Source organism: Haemorhous mexicanus, chromosome 1 (assembly GCF_027477595.1).
Source record: "Haemorhous mexicanus isolate bHaeMex1 chromosome 1, bHaeMex1.pri, whole genome shotgun sequence".
Lineage (NCBI taxonomy): Eukaryota > Metazoa > Chordata > Aves > Passeriformes > Fringillidae > Haemorhous > Haemorhous mexicanus.
In genome coordinates this window covers 85513462-85535269 of record NC_082341.1, presented here as the reverse complement: position 1 = coordinate 85535269, position 21808 = coordinate 85513462, and the positions used below count along the sequence as shown (strand labels likewise).

Sequence of the window (21808 nt, the reverse complement as noted above, 5' to 3'; positions counted from 1 at the left end):
TTTACTTTTACCTGCTACTAAGATATAGACATTTTTCCAGAACTTTTGGGTTGCTTTTAAAGGAAGATGCAAAAGATGATTTTCATACTTTGATTCTTTTAATTGTTTCAATTAAGTGCCCCGCTCTGCTACATTTTTCCTTCTGTGCCTGCTGAGAATTTGTTTTATCACTGGATTAACTGGTTCACAGGATCCATCAATCTGGTACCTGGGTGTTTCTCAATGGCTGAGAACACATCGTTGTGATCCAATGTTATTCTGAGAATATGTCACAGCCATAAAAGGATGATTGTGAAAATTTTGTTAGACCTGAAATATAGGAAATCAGCTCTTATGGATAACTGTGAAGAACAGGTGATGTTTCCTATTAAACAGTGCCCTGCAACCAAACTGAGGAGTACACAACTGTTTCTTGAGTCCCTGCTGCAGCAGCACATACCGCAGTGACAGTGATAGTGACAATGAAAATGCCAGGGCCAATGACAGTTACATAGAGTTTCACAGAATTGTGTTCCAACCCCATAAGACACTAAAGATTGTGACCAATGCAGGAAATTAGAAGAATTTAGTCATGATGGTGCAGAAAACCAAACGGTGTTTCTGGTACATAGCCACCATTGAACAAGCACACACCAGCATCTTGTTCTGACCAAGGCTTCCAGGTACCATCTCAAGAAGAGACTTACAGAGAATCTTATAAGGCAGACATTCAACAGGAACACAAAAGACTAAATATTTAGTTAAAAGTTGAAATTATCAAGAAATACCTGTTTAGGATATAATAACATTTCTTTTCTAATCAGTTCAAGAGAGGGTGAGTCATGAATTTAACAGTTAAACTTTCAAACTTCTAAAACTTCTTAAAAAAGAGGGCAAATTTAATCATGTACAAATCCCCAGTACTTGCAACTGAAACCCTCTGAAATCTGCAACCGAATGAATAACTATTTCTCTATAATTTGGTTCTGTAAAATGAAAAAAAAAATCATTTTATCTTTTCAAACAAAAAACTCACAATGACTGAAGAACTGTAATTGACCCTTTAAAAACTTCATAAACTACTTCTCCTACTGTTTTATTTAAGCCTGGTAAGACTTCAGCACACTTCCACTCAACTCAAATGCAAAACTACAGGTAATATCTCTAAGAGAAGAACCTCCCATGGACAGTGAGATCATAGTCCTCTAAAATAAGAATTTTGCAATTAAATTCATCAGGTTTCAATTTTGTGTTACATTTCCTTCTCTTAAAGAGGGAGAATAAAAGTTAAAAATGCAAGTACAATCTCTTGCTCCACTTCTTACTCCCTTTTACTCTATCTTTCCCTTATTTAAGTTCTTTCTCAATTACATTTTTCAGATTTCCAAGCCGATGGAAAACTGCTGCAAGTTTAGGTTCTTTCCACTGGAATTTTTTCTACGCATGCTGCCTAAAGTATTTTAAAAATGCTGTAAAAAGCAATCTTGCTGTGGCAGAATGTCAAATCAGATGGTCTAGCAGATATTTTTATACCAATTTTTTGAATTTTTTTTGAGACTGGGGGAAAAGGTGTCTGATTAATAACAGATCCACATCACATCTTGAAATAGTTTAAGAACAGTGATATTATAGCTGCTTGCTTTTCTAGATACGTCATAGAATACAGTAAAATTCACAGGACATCCACTCATTCTCAACTGTTTTTTCTACATATTCATCATGCAGAATACTAGGAAAATTGAATGAAATTTTCATTTTTTTAGAACTGTATAGAACTGATTTTTTTAACTGAGGACTAAATTTCTTAAGAATGAATTCTGGCTAAATATGAGGGTTAAACCCTTTAGTTAATTTATTTTTTTTTCAAATTTGCAAAAGCAGTCCTATAATGTCAAATATAGAATATAGAAGAATACAAGAAGAATATACAAGAAAATATACATATATAAATGTATATACAAGAAGAAGTGATTCTTCCAAAGCATTAATTAATTCCTCAAATTTTCATCCCACAGTTATTAGATATTTAGTTGTAAGATAGTGCAAATTCTCCTTTCAGGATTTGATATAAACTGTTTCATTTCTTATTAAAGTTTAGGATTCCTGATATCACTTTCATCTTACTAAGACTTTCGTAGTATTTCAGCTACTCATTCACATAGATTTTCAAATTCAGTGTGCAGGCACTTAAATTCATGTGCTAGACACTGAAGACTGAAATCCCACACCAGAATATTTGCTTCTAAATCCTGTCATCTCTTTGAGAAATACGTATTTCTGCTTACTGTGTATTATTACATTGAGGTTTTCTATTCATATATTCTGCAGCCTCTCAATAAAATTAGAAGGGGCACTGCTCTATCATGCAGCCTGCAGAAGCATCTCAGTTTTATTCACTGCTATCATTATGTGCATATACTTTACATTATTTGATAGCATGTAAAAACATATTCAGGTTCTGTACAGATAAAAAATATTAAATGAAGCATCATTGCAAAGAGGACAGAGAGAACTTTCCATTTTTTGTTATTTGACAAACTAAATAACATATACTGACAGGATTAAAAAGGTATGCAGGAAATGGAACTTACTGGCTGGGTTTAAACTCCACCATAGAAACTGGATCTTCTCCATCTAAAACTGCACAAGCAAGAGGACTTTTGTATGGCTAATTACTGTGATGAATCCCTTACAGATCTTCTGGATCTTAGTTAAAAAATATAATCCAAGCCCCAATATCTGCTTGCTCTCTTTCTGGGTATAGTTTTTTGATATTCTCCAAGAAATCAACTTTGCCTTCATCATTACACTAGTCTCAACACTGCTCCTTATCTCCCCCCAGTTTTCTTTCAAAGGGAAGCTTGGGAAGAAGCCTATCAACAAATTATTCACCATTCTGGACTGTCTCAAGTCAAACTGCCTAAATTAAACATCTCTGGCTTTATGTCCTCTTGCTTGGCAGAGTGAGATCAAAGCCAGATATCTCATCCTTGTCAGATGAGCTGGTCCCTGTGGTCAAGTAAGCCCTTTAAGCCGCACTTGGGAAGGGGAGGAGATGTGCAGAGCAGAAAACTCTGCAGCACCAACTAGAACACTGGAATTAAGTCTTTATTAAAAATACATCCATAACTGTATTGCAATATAGGCCTCCAAGAGAAGGTGGTGAGGTGAATAACCATATTGTCTTGACATTACAAACTGATGTTTTCCAGGCCTTACAAGTGTTTTGCTACATGTTTGAATTGTACTTTGGCATTTTATTGGAGGTAAAAAAAAGTGAAAAAACAGACAAATATTTATCAAATAAAGAATAAATCCAGACACAGTATCGCACATGTGGGGGCTGTGCGTGACTCTCCAAAGCAAAAGCTGCCACAAATGATACTACTGATTCTTTTGCACTTTTTCTCTGCCTTTATGACAGGACAGCAGTATTGCCCAAATAGACACTTTTATTACCTGGATAGATGCTGCTTGAGAGATTCATGGTTTGAAGGTAGTTATGGCAGCGTTCTTTATGTTCTTCCAAAGAGCTGCGCTGCTTGTAACTGCGACCACAGTATCCACACTTATGGGGTTTGCCAACTGGAGAAAACACAATTCATTATGAGATTCAGATGAGGCATTCAACAGCATATTAACAATGGTAAGGACAAGAGATAAAAAGGCCACCCCAAAAATAAAGCCATGCTGTGGTGAAGGAAGATTTCGTCAATTTAAAAATCTAAGTGAAAAACAACTAATGGAAAACTGATTGTATATCTTTACATTAACAGGCCGATTCTATGGGTGCTCCAAACTGATTTCAGATGATTCAGATCAGATAAAGACTGTGGCACTAAATCTTTAAAAGCAGCATCTACACAGGTTAGGAACTTAAACACCTTCAAAGGTCTGGGAGTGGTTTCTGTAGCGTCCTGTCGCACAGAGACTGTCAGTGGACAAACTGGTGGCATAGGCAGGGACTTGCTTGGCTGGAGGTCAGTTCTGGTGTGAACAGAACCAGCTCAACTCTTTTAAGACAATCTTAGATTTTGTGTGTTTTCTGCTTCTGGAAATTAAAGATAAATGGCATGACAATTTATTTTCTGTATTACATCAATCCAGACCTAGCTAGTTCTAGGAATTTTTCACCAACAATACTTTTCTGTGTACTTCTGGACTTGAATTTTCTGTCTTAACATGATAAGACTGTAACTTTAAATGTGATTTCACAATTTTAGATAGTTACACTAGTTACACTATAGTTATTTCTGAAATTTATGTACTGGCTCTTAGGTGAAAATCAGATTCAGACATCCAACTTGTTTTATAATGTATTGGTGCCAATTTGCCAATTGCAGGAATTACATTATCTATAATTTAGGCATTGTCTCTTTACCTACGGAATCCTCAGGATTTACCAAGAGTGTCTAGGTGAGATTTCATATATATGTATACATGAAAACTATGTTTCAAATTGTGCAACCATGAAAATCAATAACAACGAGGGAGAGGGAGGCAAAATGCTATTTAATATATGTGCCTTCCTCAGTCAGGCTGGGAAAAAAAAGACAAAGAGAAATTATTTTGGAAATTTAAGGATCTTATTTTTTAATACATGTGTTAGAGAAGAATTTCCCTAATTTTTTTGGAGCACAAAAATATCACTTTGAGAGCTCCCCTTCTGCCACCCAGAACCCAAAACCAACTTTCACAAGTAACATTACCAGTGTCAATTCCAGCAATGTGTATTGGAGGTCTCCCATCCAAATAGCAATTTGCATTTGCAGCTTAGCTTGGGGAACTAGATGAGATGGCACTCTGCTTTTAAAGGCACTTTAAATGTGCTAAATTGGTTTTACTTCACAGAAGGTATGTGACTGTGGCTTCTGTCAAACAATGAGAGGTTCATGGTAATGGAAAAGTGCACCTATTCAAAAATATTTACTCATATCTCCATATTACTGTTGAGACAGACACTGAAAAACTCCATGAGCGTCCTCTTTTGTGGAAGATGATTATCTTTCTATCTCCCACCCTCTGCCTTGTCCCCACCCTCTCTCTTTCAAAGTACTTGTAATAACAATGTGCAACAAATAACTCCTGGTAAATGCTGTAGGCAGTATTCACTCCTTAGGCTGAGGATGAATACAAGACTGTGTTTCAACTTTATATTATCTCTAACCCTGAAACATTCATCAACTTAAGTCATGTTCGTACTTCTATGAAATGGATTACTCACACGGGGCTCGTAAGATGAAACTCTAATACAGAAACTTTGAATCAGCCAAGAAGTATGGGAAAAAACCCAGTTCTTCTGGTGAAGGGTCGTGAGTGTGATGTGTGTTTAGTCATTTCTTTGCTGCTAACATGCTGTGGCCAGCTCACAGCTTGGTTAACCCCAAGATGGGGCTACTCAGGGTGAGAAGAGCTCTCAGGATTGGTGGCCACCCCCATCTCCTCAGTGGGTATGGTGATAAGCAGCCCTGGTTATTCCCAAACCTTCACTTACCTGAGTGAGTCCTCAGGTGTCCCGTGAGGGCATCCCTGCGGCGGCAAGCGTAGTTACACAGGTGACACTTGAAGGGCTTTTCACCTGAGTGCAGCTTTATGTGGCGCAGGAGGTTGCCCTTCTGGGTAAAGGAGGCTCCACACTGATTGCACTGGAAAGGGCGTTCTCCTATGGGAAGAAGGAGAAAATATGTGAGAACAAAAAAATCTTATGCGGTAACAAGAGAAAGATTTCAGGGAGAAAGTTGTTTTCTCACTGCTGCTCTATGACTTCCACCGGCTGCAGGTTTGATATAACATGAGGCTTTCAGACTAAACCTGCCAGTTTCTTAATGCTTCACTGGCTGGGTCAATTTGATCTGAAAATCTAATTTTTTTTTTCTAAATCAGAATGGCACATCACAATGCAAATTCAAACTCATTTAAATAAAGTGACTGCAACATTTTGTGTTGAAGAGCCACTCTTCCTGATCAGCAGTTTTGGAATAAACCAATATCCAATTTTGCATGTTGTGGCATTTGGTGGGGTTTTTAATGTGGCTTTTTTCAAAGGGTCTTTAAAATATGCCACTGAAGCAGCAAAATAAAAAGGAAACTCATTAAAAATGCATTTCAGGATCACAAGTTCATTTCAGCGTTACATTCTTATATTTAAATGAAAGGCACTTCATTATAACAGTTATAATAACTTCTTTTCATTTACATTTTCCCTGTATTTTCCCTTTCAATTTCTTCTCCATTACCTGTCTGTCCCTAAGCAGCCAAATCAGGAAAGAGACAGAGAAAAGAGAGAAAGCTAGAGAGTAAAATCACAGAAGTTAAGACAGTGCAAAGGAAGCCCTGTACTTCCATGCCTAAGTCCCAACCTTGCTATAGGTAAGGTATGAGCAGAGGAGCTGCACAAACAGGCTCTGATAGTTTACACTTTGGATAGATGGGGGAAAACGTGAAGAGACACAGCCTTGATTTGTCTAAACTGGTGTTGTTATCAAGGAAGTGAATCAAAGCCTTTGCAAAAATTAATATGGCTGTTGTTTGCTTTTTAGTGTTAACATCAATGTATTTTATTAGTTCGGGTTTTTTTTTGTTTTTTCTTGTACATTTTTTTTTAATTTAAGGTGCATGAGGCCTTTTCTGAAATCAATGGGAAATCAAATACGTTTCCAGTTGTACCAGATAGGAATAACAGAAAAATTATACATAAGAGCATTCTATCAGCAAGAACTGCTTCTGCATGCCTGTTTCTGTACAGTCCTCAACTAAGTCAAACAAGCCTTTAAAAGACATTTGCTGGATTTTGTTTCTCTTAGGTATCAGTTCAATCTGTTGTAGCAATTATAGTGCATCAACATTAGAAGCAACCCAAGGATGACCTGTTCTTATAATTTTTTTTTGTGCAACAATAACATCGTATTTAAGATTTCAGTGCTGAAGTTAAAATACTAAAAGAAAGAAAAACAAAACCAATTTCTTCCTTCTCTCTCTCACTCAAACATCATGTATAATTTTGCACACCTAGGATGACTTTTTATGTGCATATACATGTGCATATATGTACAGCATGATCATTTTTGACTTCTGGGTAATGCACCAGAACAGCTGAAGATCAATTAGACAGCAGCACTGTCCCAAACCAAAAACATGAAGACTCTGCCGTCAGGGCTGGCAGCTTTAGCATTCAGCAAAGAGCCAAATGAATCCCCTTTATGGCAAGACATTTTCACTGGTCAGTTTCATGCACAGCAGCATAGTGCCGGTCAAGCCAAATGAGCTCACTTTCTTTGTCTGTCTAGTAGCTCTGTTCATCTAAACTATACCCACATCTGGTTCAGCTGGGGTGGCGCACAAAAATGCCAGCATAACCCTTACAGGACTTTGAAAAGTATTTCATAAGCCATGAAGTATGATTAGGAAGAAAACAGTAAGTGTCTCTCTACTTCTTAATCTTCGAGGCATGTACTCAGCACAGAAAGTACTTTTCAGAAATGGACTGAAACAGTAAATGGAAGAAGCCAGCTCAGCAAGGGGAACATATTCAGAAGCAATAGTTAATTCTTACTAAATAACTTTTCTAGTATTTGTTTCTGTTATTTTTACTCAGAGGACTGTAAGAAGACAAAACAAGAATCGTAAAAGTACTCCAGGAATGAAATGTAAAGCAAGCAAGAATGCAATGTATCTCTAGCCTACAGCCCTCCCAGTCACAGGGTGAAGTTTTGCACTAGGTGGAAAAGATGGATGGAGCCTTTCAAACAAGACTGCTGCACACCAAATACTTCTACAGAACTTAGAGTGGGATCAGATATAAGGAAGCCTGAACTTATGTTGCTGTCGAAGGAGAACAACATTGTCACCAAAAGACACTGAAGCTATGTGTAGCTTTGCTGGCCCTTAGCTGTCCGTGATGCAACTACTGGGGTGAGGAAATGCCTCCTTTATTGAGCCCAGCAAAACTCCCAGACCTGCCAGGATGCTGACAGCCATGGATGGAAGGTTACTGGGTGTGGTGATACCTCCAAAAATGAGGATGGAACAGGATGGAAATAAAAAATACATAATGACTCTTTTTCTAAACAATCTAAACAGTGTATAATTTTCTCCAGGTCTGAACAGTACATACCTGTCCTGGGCATGTAGCAATGACCAAATATAGGCCCAGAAACAAAAACTGCAGTGGGACCCTGAATTCAATTAACCATTATCACCGTTGGAGTGATTTGCAAGCCTTAGTAGGAGCTTGGGCCCTGGACCACGTATTCAGTGAAGAATACTTGAAATCTTAATTAAAATATTTCCAATTTCTTAAACAATGACAAGATCACCTAACACTCAGAATTCTCTTTCTAAATAAATTTGAGACAACCAGAACCAAGTAACGAGATGCGAGTGAACTAACCAGTGACTTAATTTAGTGTACACATAAGGAGGCAATATATACACCTATGCACACACATACACAGATATGCATGAATATGCAGATGTATGCACAATGAGCGAGAGAAGCCTGAATGTACCCTGAGGTTTCAGTATCAGGGAGCAGGAATTTCTTTCTCCTTTCAAGATCTCCTTTTTCTTAAACACCAAACAAGGCAGTGGCAAGCTGGAGAAATGAATGTGCTGAAAGGGAAGCGAGAAGAGTTGGGCATCCGTGAGTTGGGATTTGCTCTGCAGATGTAAGCAACAGGTAAGGAGCTAGGAAGCAGTCAGTGCTGTACAGCTGCCTGCAGACAGGAGAGGGCAGAAATATCAGGTGCTGCTCTGCATATCTGCACTTGGCAGGTGTATTCATTAAAAACAATTACATCTTTTATCAGGTCAGGCAGTCATTTTATTTTGGCACTTGAGTGTGCTAGAGTTTTGTTCACTTATCGAATATTTATTTAAGAAAACCTCACTGCATATGCAGGTTTTACATGAATTAGCAGCAAAGTAATTCATTTGTGAGGCTTATTCCTTCACCAGGCATGTATTGAAATGGGCTTTGGCATAGTCTGTTAAATGTCTGTAATAGTATATCCCATTTCGACTTTAATTTCCACAGCGCAGCTGAAAGGAAAAGCAGTCACCACTGTTTCCCCATGACGTCCCTTTAATTTAAACTACCAGCTCTGAACTTCCACTCCTTTGCCAGCCCCTGAAAAACCACCTGAGCTCATTCAAAGAGGCTGCTCAGGAGAGGAGCTGAGGATGAGGCAGGAGGGAAAGCAAAGGCATTCTTTGCATGGAAGGACCCAGGGACAAAACACCCTTTAGTTTTATCCAGTGTAAAAGAGGGTTGTCCTGAACAAAGTGCCTCTTGTAGGGTGCTTCCACTGTAGGCTTGAACTATATTCCCTTATTAAAAAGGGTAAGGGAAGAGCTCTGCAAAGGGTGAAGAAATCTTTCTGTGACAGCACCCCAATTGCCACCCCAAATGACAATCTTTGTGTGGTAGCACCTCAAGCAACCCTGGCAGGCAAATGGGTCCCTCTAGCAGGCAAGAAGTTCGGGGAGCTGAAGGTCTGGGGAAATGACCTGCACTCAGTGAGCTGTCCCCGGGGGATATTGTCACAGGGACCAGGCAGCCTAGCTCATGCTCAGACGTAGCGGGCTGAGTACCAAGGAGCTCATGAGAAACAAAGGCAGCCGTGCCCACCACCTCCCTAAAGTCAGGTGTGTTCTCACACAGGCCATTTAGCCCTGGTGCAAACACTGCAGTGGACCCTTAGGGACCTGAAACAGCTCCTCTGATCCAGCAACAGTGGTTTTTTTTTTTTTAACAAAAGAGCAGTCTGCTTAAACAAGCAAAGAAACTTCTACCTCTAAGCGCATTTCAAGTTGCAACATAATGTTTCAACTGCTACAGCAACCTCTTCAGCCCATGGGTCTGTTTCAAAGGCCTCATGTACAAGTCATTTGACATGTTCATTTTATCAATTTTTAAAGGATCAAAAGAGAAAAGAAAAGAAAAAAAAAGAAAAAAGAAAAGAAAAGGAAAATAAAAGATAAAACAGAAAAAGGAAAAGGAAAAGGAAAGAAAAGGAAAGGAAAGGAAAGGAAAGGAAAGGAAAGGAAAGGAAAGGAAAGGAAAGGAAAGGAAAGGAAAGGAAAGGAAAGGAAAGGAAAGGAAAGGAAAGGAAAGGAAAGGAAAGGAAAGGAAAGGAAAGGAAAGGAAAGGAAAGGAAAGGAAAGGAAAGGAAAGGAAAGGAAAGGAAAGGAAAGGAAAGGAAAGGAAAGGAAAGGAAAGGAAAGGAAAGGAAAGGAAAGGAAAGGAAAGGAAAGGAAAGGAAAGGAAAGGAAAGGAAAGGAAAGAAAAGAAAAGAAAAGAAAAGAAAAGAAAAGAAAAGAAAAGAAAAGAAAAGAAAAGAAAAGAAAAGAAAAGAAAAGAAAAGAAAAGAAAAGAAAAGAAAAGAAAAGAAAAGAAAAGAAAAGAAAAGAAAAGAAAAGAAAAAAGAGAATCAATAAGTACTTTGTTATATCTTGGAAGTAGGCTACAGCCTCTCTTCTGAGTACTAGTTGTGGCTTTTCCTATAGTTGTTTACTCTTCCCTGACAGAGGGATTTATCACATAGAATTGAAGAGTACTTTGAAGCAAGCAATGTAACAGCATTGCTTCTGAAGGTGGCTAACCCTTGTTACACTAACAGATCCCATGCTTCCATAGCTTGAACAGACAGAGCTCCTGCGACAGGCATTAACACTGAGAACAATGGAACACACTGCAGGGCTTTTCACCAATCCTCTCCATTTTAACTCTGAAAGCACTTTGTTAATCTCACAACTTAGCAATTCTGGGAAAGTTATTTAAGCAAGACTCTGAGGATATGGAGGAAGAAAGTATCTATGTGTTTATTGGCACAACTATTTCAGAAAAATGTAACTATAAGACAGATCAATTCTTACCTTAAAAATATATTAAAATTCCCTCTCATTGGAATATTCATGTAAAAATGCCAAATCCCAAATTTATTTTCAAAGCAACTTCTCTGAAATAACAGTACACTTTGTTTCTTCTCTTTCAGCTATGAATTACATTAAAGTTTAGATTGGAAGCCTAATTTTTAGACATCTTATATCAGGCAAGGTGAGACTCACTCTTTACTTTTTCATTTGTTTCAGCCTCTTCCTTTTTGGCCCTCTTTGAGACTAATCAGAACTAGAAAATTGAGAAAAGAATATTCACAGCACTGTAGAATGAAAAGCCATCCTTATGGACACAAAATCTTAACAATCTTTACATGTCTCTTTTAGTGTCCTTGTGGAAACACTTTAGTGCACATTTGACCTGTGACAATACTTGTTTTTACTTAATGAAACACCGGACATGAAATGCAAGTATTTTTTTACTAAGTCTGTCAATACAGTTCTCTTAATACATATTTTTCCATTCACTTTCATAATCACTGATCCATAATGAGCTTTTCTGTTTTGTTGGAAACATAACAACTGGGTTAATTTCAGAGTTAGCTAGAAATGGGCTTTTCTTCAGCAGTTCTTAGAAATTTCTTAGAAATTAAACAAGACTTCTTTTCTTTTAGGTTTGATTTTTCAATTTTTTTTTTTTTTTCAAATCAAACAAACAGCACAATTTCTAGCCCAATAGATGGACTTCTATGAAGAAGTCTCAATTTCAGTGCAGGCCAAAAGGATGTACCAAAATAACTGAGTTGCAAAGGCTCACCCTTGTTGCATTACCTTAGAAGAGGCAACATGTGCATGATACAGAGTATAAGTCTTAGTTACTAACATGTGGCCAGTTCTTGTCAACTATAGGAAAAACTATGGCAGGCCTTACCAGTGTGGCTTCGTTTGTGAACCATGAGCACATTGGGACCGATGCAAATTATCCCACAGATATCACATTTTAGCTTTCCGTTAGGAAGTCGAATGCCTCCAACTCCTGACAAAGCTTTGCTGCCTGGGCCATTGTGTGAGCCATTCATTTTCTCTCCTGCGGCATCAAGCATTCGTAAATCCTCTGCACATTCTTCCCCATTCATTTCACAGGCACGCCCATTCTCTTCATCACTCTGAGTCTCTATTTTAATATTACCAGCTGAAAGAAACAATACAGGATGCCACTCAGTTTGGTTACAGAACAAATAATGTGGCAAAGAAACAATCACATAAAAGGAGTTAACTTCTAAACAGCAGGTACAATATCACTAAATAACAAGTGCTGTGACCTCAACTATAATTTTGTGGGCAATTTGTCAGTTTGTAACACATGGAGCAATGAACAGTGGATATCACTAAAACAAATACAAGGCATCCAGGGAGCTGGGAACCCAAACAATATTACAAGTCTGTTTCTACGTCTCTTTGAGATTTTTGTGTTTATGGCTTTCATTCTGACAATCAGGCTAATTGGAATGAAACTTAAAATTAATCCACTTCATAGGGATTTGTCCAAAACAATTGTGAAAGTAAGTAACTCAACTCAATGGATACAAATGAACAGGAAATGCAACATTCTCCACTTGGCAGGAAGATTCCAAGGGTTGTACAGAATCCAAATTTTTGGTTTGCAGTTCTATGGGGTAAGCAATGCCAATGGGAAAGCAGAGTACAAACACTGATAAAGAAATCAGGGTAGGGAAGGATGGAAGGAAGAATCTAAGGAAGCTATAGGAGTGATAGTCGTGTTTCTAGGACAGCAAGATTAGGATTGCTGAGTGATTGGAGACAGAAGTTATGAATAAATACCAGTCAAATAAAAAAAAGTGGCTGGGAAAACTATTAAGACTTTATAGGATAAATCCTTTACATTGTAATCCCATAGGTGACAATTGCTTGCAGCCAGAATAAGAATTTAGGTAAATTTCCTACAGCCACACAACATATGATAACTAGAGGCTAGTAAATTTGATGTGATACAAACTCAGCAAACTTCAACATTAAGGAAAAGGGTCAAGATTCAGACAACTTTGTGCCAGTATTCATTCCTCTTCTCTCCACAGGCTTGTATGATGTTTTATGTAGAAAAAAAATCTTTCCTATTATTTCCCTCTTTTCTAATCTGGTGATTTTGGTGAAAAAATACTTCTTCATTAGGCTGAAAAAGACCATTTACTGTCTGAAATCTTACTTTCTATACAGTAAAACCCCCTCTACCTTCATCCCACCCCACCCAAAAAAAGGAAAGAGTTTACTTCAGTAGCTAAGAATATGAGGGATCTGTTTCACCCAATAAATTCCAGGTCTTTTTCTTCTGTGGAACAAGTTTTATGGTAACCTCAATCAAAAGTAATGGTGTAGCAATTCAATAACACAAAGCTATGGACAATAATTACCTCAAGAGATTGAAAGACTTTGATATTCCTTTGAAATGAAGAGGATTGACAAACTCTTCTCTGATACATCCTGCAACCTCTCAGGTGTCACAGGACTGCATGGATGTAACTGACAAGACTTATCTGACTCAAAATCCTATTGGGAAACAGAAGTCTAAAGGTGTTCACATTTATGAATACTGCTTGACTGGACACCTTTTAAAAAGTCTACCAGTCTAGGTATTTTAATGGTTTTTTAAGTATTGCATTTTATTAGAAATCATATGCAAACCAAAATAAGTGCATTTCATAAATAGCAGTTTTCCTTTAAAATGTATGTTCTAGAAAGGGTAATAATTTAGTGATATACCAAAAAAAAAATCAATGTCCAAACAATGACTTAAAAAGATGGCATGACTGGTTAAACAGAACTGATTCTGCAAATTTAACGGGCTACAACCTCATACTGCTGTTTTCACCATGGCAAATGGAAGCAATAGAAATATTTGGCTTGATTACATGACAATTTTCCACAATTTACATGTAATTTTTTTTCCCTTTCAGTTATAAGAATAATAAATATGCATTTTTACTAAGCAATTATAGGCTCCTTGCCTGCCAGGGATTTGGAGAACGTAGATTTTGAAGCAGATTTTTTGTTAAGTTAAAACAAAATACACATGAACAAAACAAAAAGATCAGACTACTTAAGTACATGCAGAAAAACATACATTACTCAGAAATGAAATTACACAAACAAAAAAATCATAAAAGTAGGAACTAGATGGAAATGCTCTGTAGTGAACTGAGTTTCAGTATACTTACTGGAAAAAGATTTGGGAATTATTGCATGAAAGTCCCTAAAGCCTTCCGCCCCGTATGCAGCTGCAATAAAGAAGGCAAACAGGATGCTGGTTTGTGGTACTGCTAGCAGTAAATGTAAAAGAAGATGGCACTATTGCTATAAGATAAATACCTAGGAGAAAGACAAAACTATCATCACAGAAGCAACATAAGCAGTTTAGGATGAAGGAGGAACAGGAGAAGGACAGCTGGCAGGGGAATCCTGACTCGTCTAGAACAATTCCCATTTGCGAAAATGCCCTTTTCTTCCAAAGCAGCCAACAAGTATTATCATGTTTTCTAGAAGCATAATGTGCTCTTGGGTATTCCCCTTGCTTGGGCAGTAATTCCTGCTGAAGTCAAGAGGAACTCTTGCTAACTCTAGTCTCAAAAGGGTCAATGCAGGCCCTTACAGTGCAGCTTCCTCAGAAATTATTTTTTGCCAATATGCCCTCCTTCTGTGACAGAAATCTCTTACACTTCCTTGTTGTATTACACGGATTCTTACACATCCTTGTTTCTAGTCTCTGCAGTTATAAAAAGTGAAATTGTGTTGTTTTCCTCTTGTGCCTGCTGGTCTTATGCAATGGAAGAAGAGGGAGTTCAGGTTTATACATATATGTATTTTTTATTGTGTATATTGGCATATTTTTGGTTTGTACTTCTAAGGCTTGTCCTCACAATGTAGTTACAAAGAACAGTTGTACAAATATATTATATCCTGCATATTATAAGTAGTCATATACAAATTACCATGCCATTGGGCATGCTGATACAAGTAATGCTGAAGTTCATTAGTTGACATAAGCAATGACAAGGATATTGATCCAGCCAATATGCACTTAAGCTCTCCACAGCTACGTCCTGGACTGCTGCAGCTGTACTGCTCAATGAATGTCCCTGTGCAGACCAGGCTGAGTACCAGGATGTGCATCCATTTGGCAGTGCAGCTCATGGCAGGGGTTCAGTTCACATGCAAAGTTCACTTTGCTAGTGAGAGATGGTAGACATTGAGGGCACCTGACTCACCCTGGGTCCTCACAGAAATTTTATAGGTCTAATTAACAAAAAAATCTCTCCCTGTTCAAACTTAGTACTTCTTATGAATCTGTCTGCAACTCAAGAACTAGTGAAAAGAGTCCCACTGATGCAGGAGACACAACAGGAGAGCGAAATCACTCCAGTAAAAATGCTAAGGAATTTTATTAAATCTACATAATAGGGAAGGCAGGGTATACTTTCTTTTTTTTTTTTTTCCCTTGGGGGCTTATACTGAAAATAAAAACGATCAGTGTTTTCTACTTTTGTGAGAGTGATTCTTGCCCCTCCTTTGTTATAGTAGAGAAATCACTTATGGAGCAGCAATGATGTGAAAAATACCTGTAAACCATATTTTTCATGTATACTCAGACTTTGTACCACTTTCTGAAACTGTTACCCAACACAGTTTTTGTAGAAATAATTTCTGTACACATCCATAGCTATGTACACACACATGCATTCATTAAATAGCTTTAAAATAACTCATGGTAATAATTTCTCATTGGCTCTTCTAACACCATTAAGAAATTACTCATTAATTAATTTACTTCAATTTGGTCAGAGGTGACCTTAAAAGGCTCGGTATTTAATTCCCTTTGTACACATTATCACAATTCAGGGCTGTTTAATACAAACCATTTTTTCTATGGAAGGGGTGCAGAGTTCTTTGATGTCACTGGACTGACAGCTTTCCCCCGCTCCTTTTTACCTATCCAGAGTGTGGAAAAATTACCCAAAACCAGGGCACTGGCTGGGTCCCTTGTGGTCTATTATGTTTACTGGAAATTTCACTTTGGATTTTCTGAAGAGCACTTTAAATTAATGTTAAAACAGCTGTTCAGTAATCTATGGCTAAAGGTGATTTACGCAAGTCTTGGAAAAAAAATAAATTGATATGTCAAAGGGGAGAGAGGTGATGATATAATTTATCACTGAAGAGCAGCATTGCTGGCTCCACATCAGACTTGGGCTGGGGCAGTCACAAAAGCAGGATGGTATGAGAGCAGACAGCGTCATACTTCCCTGGGAAGAGCTGAGCAACATGGAGATGGAAGGGAGGCATTTTGCAATGAGTGAAAGAGTTGATGGCAAGCAGAAAGGAGAAAACAAACAGACCTCCTGGGAAACTGGACGTAGAGGGTGGCTTTCGAAGGACAGAGAAATAGGCAGCTGGAAAAAAGATGCATGGGAACAATTAGTAATTTGTTTACAATCTACTGCCAATTTACCTTCTTTTTTAGCTATGAGAGTCCCTCCCAGCTGTAAAATGCTTTCAGTTTTGTGAGATTTTGGCAATGGCATAGGTCTCAGTACCTGGGCCATAATTCTATTTGGAAGGGGGGATTCACCTCCCAAGTCATATTGTTCTCCAGTGGGATTTTTAAAGAAGTAAAAAAGCATAGGACCTGGCTATCAAAGGTATTTAAAGAGTAGCAGACAAAGACAAATCACACTGAAGCTTCTGAGGCATTTAAACAATACAATTATTTGATTTTAATGGGATTTGACCTTTTATCCCAGTAAGTACTAAACTGTATCTTGTGGCATATATCTGCCTTTAAGAACTTATCCTTAAGACTTTATTTGAAAATAATCCAAATAATTCGGTTTTGTGTCATGCAATATCTTGTTTGTACTTTGTAGCCAAGAGCAGAGAGAGATTTCTCTTCAAGTGTCTGCAAATAGTTTGGGTGCCTGTAATTTTTTGTTTTCATGGCTCACTTTTTATTTCAAGACAAGTCAGAAGTATTTTGTTGATATTAGTTGATGCTTAAATCTTAGCATTAAAATCCAGGAGTTCTCATGAAGACACCATAACTATTCAACCAGCAATCCTACCTGACTGATTTGAACAGTAGCTTATCACTGTAACGGTGAAAGAACCAAAACTTTAACACCATCCTGTCTAACAAATGATAGAAAATATTGTGAAAAAAGGCAGAATAAGATGAGGAAACCCCACTTATCAGGCCAAAATAAATCACCTCAGCATGCCAACATATGTCAATAAATGCAGACAGGATCTCTTCTTGTTTACATAGGTACTCAGAAAACAATATTGTCAGCAATCCCACCTGTTATTTCTGATACAAGACATAACAGTTATTTTGTTTTTTAACAGCATACGAAAATTTTAGCACTTGGTTTTATGCACTGAAATCCTTCCCCCTTTCCTTTTTATATCATGGTCATTTACTATGGTGTCAGCTCTGTTCTCACCCCACAAGAGCACTGCAGGTGTAGTGCCATTCTCAGAAATGAAAGTTGTCTTTCCATAGAATCTTTAAGGAGTCATTATTCACCAGCCAGACTTGACAACAAACAACCAATTCTTTACCTTAAATTATGTTTCCATTAATAGTTTCTTTCCCTTATGAGCTCTGAAGCAACAAGAATAATTGTGTGGGTGTGAAAAATGACAACAAAGGGTCTGAGCAGAGGAATCATAATGCAATGCCTTGAGCTCTTCAGTCTAATTCAGATGACACAACAGAACAGAGATGGGACTGATCAAACGAACTGGTTATTTAGCTACAGAAAAAGGAGATGCACCCAAGTACTCTTAAAAATTACTCTTCTACTCCCTCCTTTCTACATAAGCACTGCATTGGCAGTGTTAATCAAGTGTTTGTGGCGTGTTTCTGTGTAAAATGCTGAAAGTTAGAGGGCATTTTCAAAGGGAAACAAAAATAATAGAAAGAGGAGTAGCAGCAGGAACTGCTGGGACACACCTGCATGTAGAGAGGCTGGTGCTGATGGATAAGGAGATCCTCGCTGCAGGGTCTATGCTGCTTCCTTTGACTCCAAGTGCCAATCAGCCCTTGGCAGCCAATTTCTTCCCTACTCTAATTCTGGCTTTCAATCAAATGGATATTATTCCAGAAACACAGGCATCCACAGATAAGCTATCTCCCACGGGACAACTGGTGCGAGGAGCTCCACCCATGTCATCACCCATGACTGCAACTTCTCCCTGCTACTGTCTGGGGGAGGTGCCCACCTCATGAGCCAGCGCCAGCGCCTGTCAGCATGCACAGCCTGTCCTCAGCAGAAAGGAGCAGGGAACTGTGCTTCACTGCATTGCAAAGCCCATCAACATGTTTTTCTAGGGGCTGTAGTGAAATCAAACTGTACGGAATCAAAAAAGTGAACAAAACAACTAACAAAGTATGTCCTCTCTAGGTACAAAAAGTGGCTTTTGCTCCATTGTACATTCTCCCAGCAGCCTCCTGTTAGCTATCTACAGGAATTTTCTAAAGGACCAGTAAAGATGCACTGATTAAAGACAGATTCAAATAATGCCCTTAAATATACACTTGAAAATGCGTGCCTTTTATACACTTTTCTAAATTTGTGTTTCAGTAGGAAATGATCTGTAACCAAACCAAGAGGCTGGTCTAGTTCATATTTCTTGTCTTTGTTGTGACACTTCCTGGTACATTTTGTACTGGATTCAAGTTGTTTTTCCAAAGGACAGTTAACTACCTGGCTGTTTGATGTTCATCATTTGAACTACAAGTAAAACTAGACTTTAAAGGCAAGAGAAAGAGCACTGTCAGGAAAAGCCATACTAAACCTTTCTCAAGTTCTACATGTATGTGTAATCCATGCTTCCTAGATTGGAAATGCTCTGCATCTTTTACTGGCTGCTTGATGGAGAAGCTAAGGGAACTGTTGCAGGTTTGCTGGTAACAGACTTTATTGACACTTCTCTGCTTTGAGAAGTAAGCTGGGAACACTTTCAAACTGGAGAGAAAGATTTGCTGACAAATGATAGTAATAACAGCACTTTTCATTCTCAAATTTTTTGTCTCTTCTGCTTTCATCAGATTTTTTTTTAATATGGGCTTTAAGTGATGAAGGAGTAGTAAGAGGGCCCTTAGCAGGAAATTTTTAAAAAGCAAAGCAACCTTAAGAAACAACGCATAACAGTGAGGTAAAAAAATCTACCATACTTCAATACATTCTCAGCTCACACAGGTGTGTCCATGAACCCAGACGCCCATGTGCTGAGACTGGAACCTCCAAAGCTGCATTCTCCAAAAAGACTGCCGGCACAACCATTGTGGCTTACACTCTTCCCCACACAGCAACAGTTATCCAGGAAAAGCAAAGCCTCAGATATATGATATCCTAACATTTAAAAGGCTTTTCCCTTCTCTAATCCTTCCACAAAGCACGCTTTAGTGAAAGTCATGGGTGTTGACCTATCTTCAACTAATGCAACAAAACTCCAGCTAAAGGCAGTTGCACGTGGCAGCTGGGAGAACATGAAAGGAGTATGCACCTGCAAAGATTAGTGTTTTGGAGAAGAGGAAAGAGTATATTGAGATTCAACAGGCAGACCAGAAGCTCTACAAGATGGAAGAAACAGCTAGGCTCTTCTGGGAGTTACTGTGGCCATCCCTTAACAAGGCAAAGGGGTTAAAAAGTGTAGAAACACAATTAAAACCAGACAAGGTGATCAGTTACATATGAAAAATATGAACTGTAGTTAGAAGGGGAGTTTTAAGCTTGTTTGACCAAGAGAAAAGCCTGTGAAATCTGAACACGAACAGAGGGTATTGGTAAGGTACCAGATGAAGGCAACAGTCGCTGCCCCGAAGAACAGAACCACCACTTGGGAACAATGAAGTACCCTTGATTCTGTGGTTCAGGGAAAGGCAGGGAGATGAACTATTTTTTATATTCCTTCAGAGAATCTTAATTTGCCTTGCCTTGAATGCAAAGTTAGCCTTTCTTTGCAAACCCTCCCCTTTTAATGTACCACCTCAGTGATCTTCTTGCACATCCTTATTTTTGTGCCTGGAGGGGTGCAGAGCTACCCTGTCTCAGGGTCAGACCCTTGCAAGTCCATCTGTGTTAACAAGTCCATGCGTGCTAACAATGTGCTGTGCCTTCGCTATCAGTGAATGGACACAGGGACTTTTCCAGGGACAATTCAGCTATCATTATGATGCCATGAGCAACATTTTGCACCTATGTGCATAGTTCCCCATAGCTGTCAAAGGGTCAGTAGGTCTAAATTTAGACCAAGCAGCTGTGTTTAGGTTTGGGGAGGTGCCATTGGGTGTTTTGCCAAAGCTCTGCACTGTCAAAGTCCTCTTTTGAGAAGAGGTCAGAGGATGAAGTGGGGAGGAAGCCAGCCATTTCAGCACTTGGGAGGGAACACGCTATGAAAATTTTATTAACTTGCCTACTTTAAACACAAATTGCTGAGCAGAATCTTCTCTGCCCCCCTCATATGACACAGGAGAAAAAACCAACAGGGATATCGAAAGCTTATTTTAGACTAAAGCAAATAAAATACAGTCATCACTTTAGAAGTGATAAAGTAGATATTCTCTCTGAGGAGTGTGAAAAGAAGTTGATGCTGAATTACGGAGCCTGTTTTACGTATGTTAACACTGAGTGCTCAGTTATTTTTCCAGATGCTATTGTGGATTCTTCTTTTTGGATTTTATAAATATTATGAGAAAGCTTTGCAATGCTGTTTACTTGCTTAGAGTGTACTCAACCTTCCAGAAAAAAGAAATCCTTATCTACATCTTCTGGGGAAGAGGCAAAAATTTTTCTACAGAAATCTCAAAGAAATTCTCTGAACATGGACATACCTGATAGCCCCTGAGGGGAAAAATGTCAGGACAATATCAATTCTTTCCCACTGTGTATCACAGAAAATGCTTTGTTACAGTGACTTGTATTCCCTCTCTGGCAATCAATCCTCTATGTTGAAATGGCAAGAAACCCCAAATGATGCTGGCAAACTTGCAAGCTCTCAGAGATCTGAATTATTCTGAAAGTCTACAAACACATTTTAGTACACATTTTTAAGAGACTTTTGTCTTTTCTCACTTCTATATAATTTTCCATGCTTGCAGTTTTCTTTCTTTTACTTCAGGAAAAACAAGCACACCTTCCCTTTCCTGAACAGAATCCATCCTTAACCACACTGTTGTTATGATAAGTCATCCCTGACATTGGGTGCCTCTTCCGTGAGGCATACAACAACTGTAAAGTCGAATATTGTTTTCTCGGGTCTTTGAGTGCAGTGTTAAGAGAAAAACCTAGACTCCACTAGCTTTCTGCAAGAGATGAAGGAGATAATATTCTAAAAAGATGAGTTTCTCAGAAAGATGTGGAGAAAAATATGTCAGAAGTTAAGATTAAATAATTTTATATATAAAAGATATTACAGCATCCTACCTGAACTTCCTAACTCTGATCTGCAATCACACCTCATCTGTGATTTGAAACTGAATTTAGGAGTCCCTATTCCTGTCCTGAAGTGTGTCTCCAAAACCAGAAAGTAACTATGTTGCAGAGTTGAAGTTTAGCTGAGTTTCTGGTGCAGGTATCACCATGCTTCTAGAAGAGAGAGGCAATCCACTCAGGTGCAGCTTCCTCAAACTCTGAACAATTCTTCAGCAATATCTAAGGCTAGTGAGTGTAAAAGGTTTTAAAATTGTTTTACCTCTGTTGAATCAGTAATCTAACGTTTGAAATTCACTGTAAAAACACAGTCAAGATCACCATCTTCTGACAGTCACAACCACCATGCTGGGTATCTTATATCAAAATGCAAACATTTTCTTAACTTGTATAGAACAGCAAATCATCCAAGCCAACACCTTGCTGGCAGAGCTTCAAGGGACAAGTCTTTCAAAAAAATAGTTTTTAAACTGAATATTTTCCAATAG

The 21808-nt window shown here is 38.3% G+C and overlaps 1 protein-coding gene across 14 annotated transcripts in view; it reads right to left on the bottom strand.

Moving 5' to 3' along the window:
- Window positions 1-21808, bottom strand: part of IKZF1 (IKAROS family zinc finger 1) — a 69799-nt gene that overhangs the window by 9382 nt on the left and 38609 nt on the right. For 7 of the 14 annotated variants that reach the window (XM_059855333.1, XM_059855314.1, XM_059855323.1 and 4 more), the window contains exons 4-8: window positions 16224-16277; window positions 14049-14108; window positions 11747-12007; window positions 5474-5641; window positions 3439-3564 (exon numbers count right to left, since the gene is read on the bottom strand). In XM_059855333.1, coding sequence (XP_059711316.1) covers window positions 3439-3564; window positions 5474-5641; window positions 11747-12007; window positions 14049-14108; window positions 16224-16277 — 669 coding nt within the window. The remainder of the gene's footprint in view (window positions 1-3438; window positions 3565-5473; window positions 5642-11746; window positions 12008-14048; window positions 14109-16223; window positions 16278-21808) is intronic. The other 7 variants (XM_059855378.1, XM_059855360.1, XM_059855387.1 and 4 more) reach the window with 3 other exon arrangements.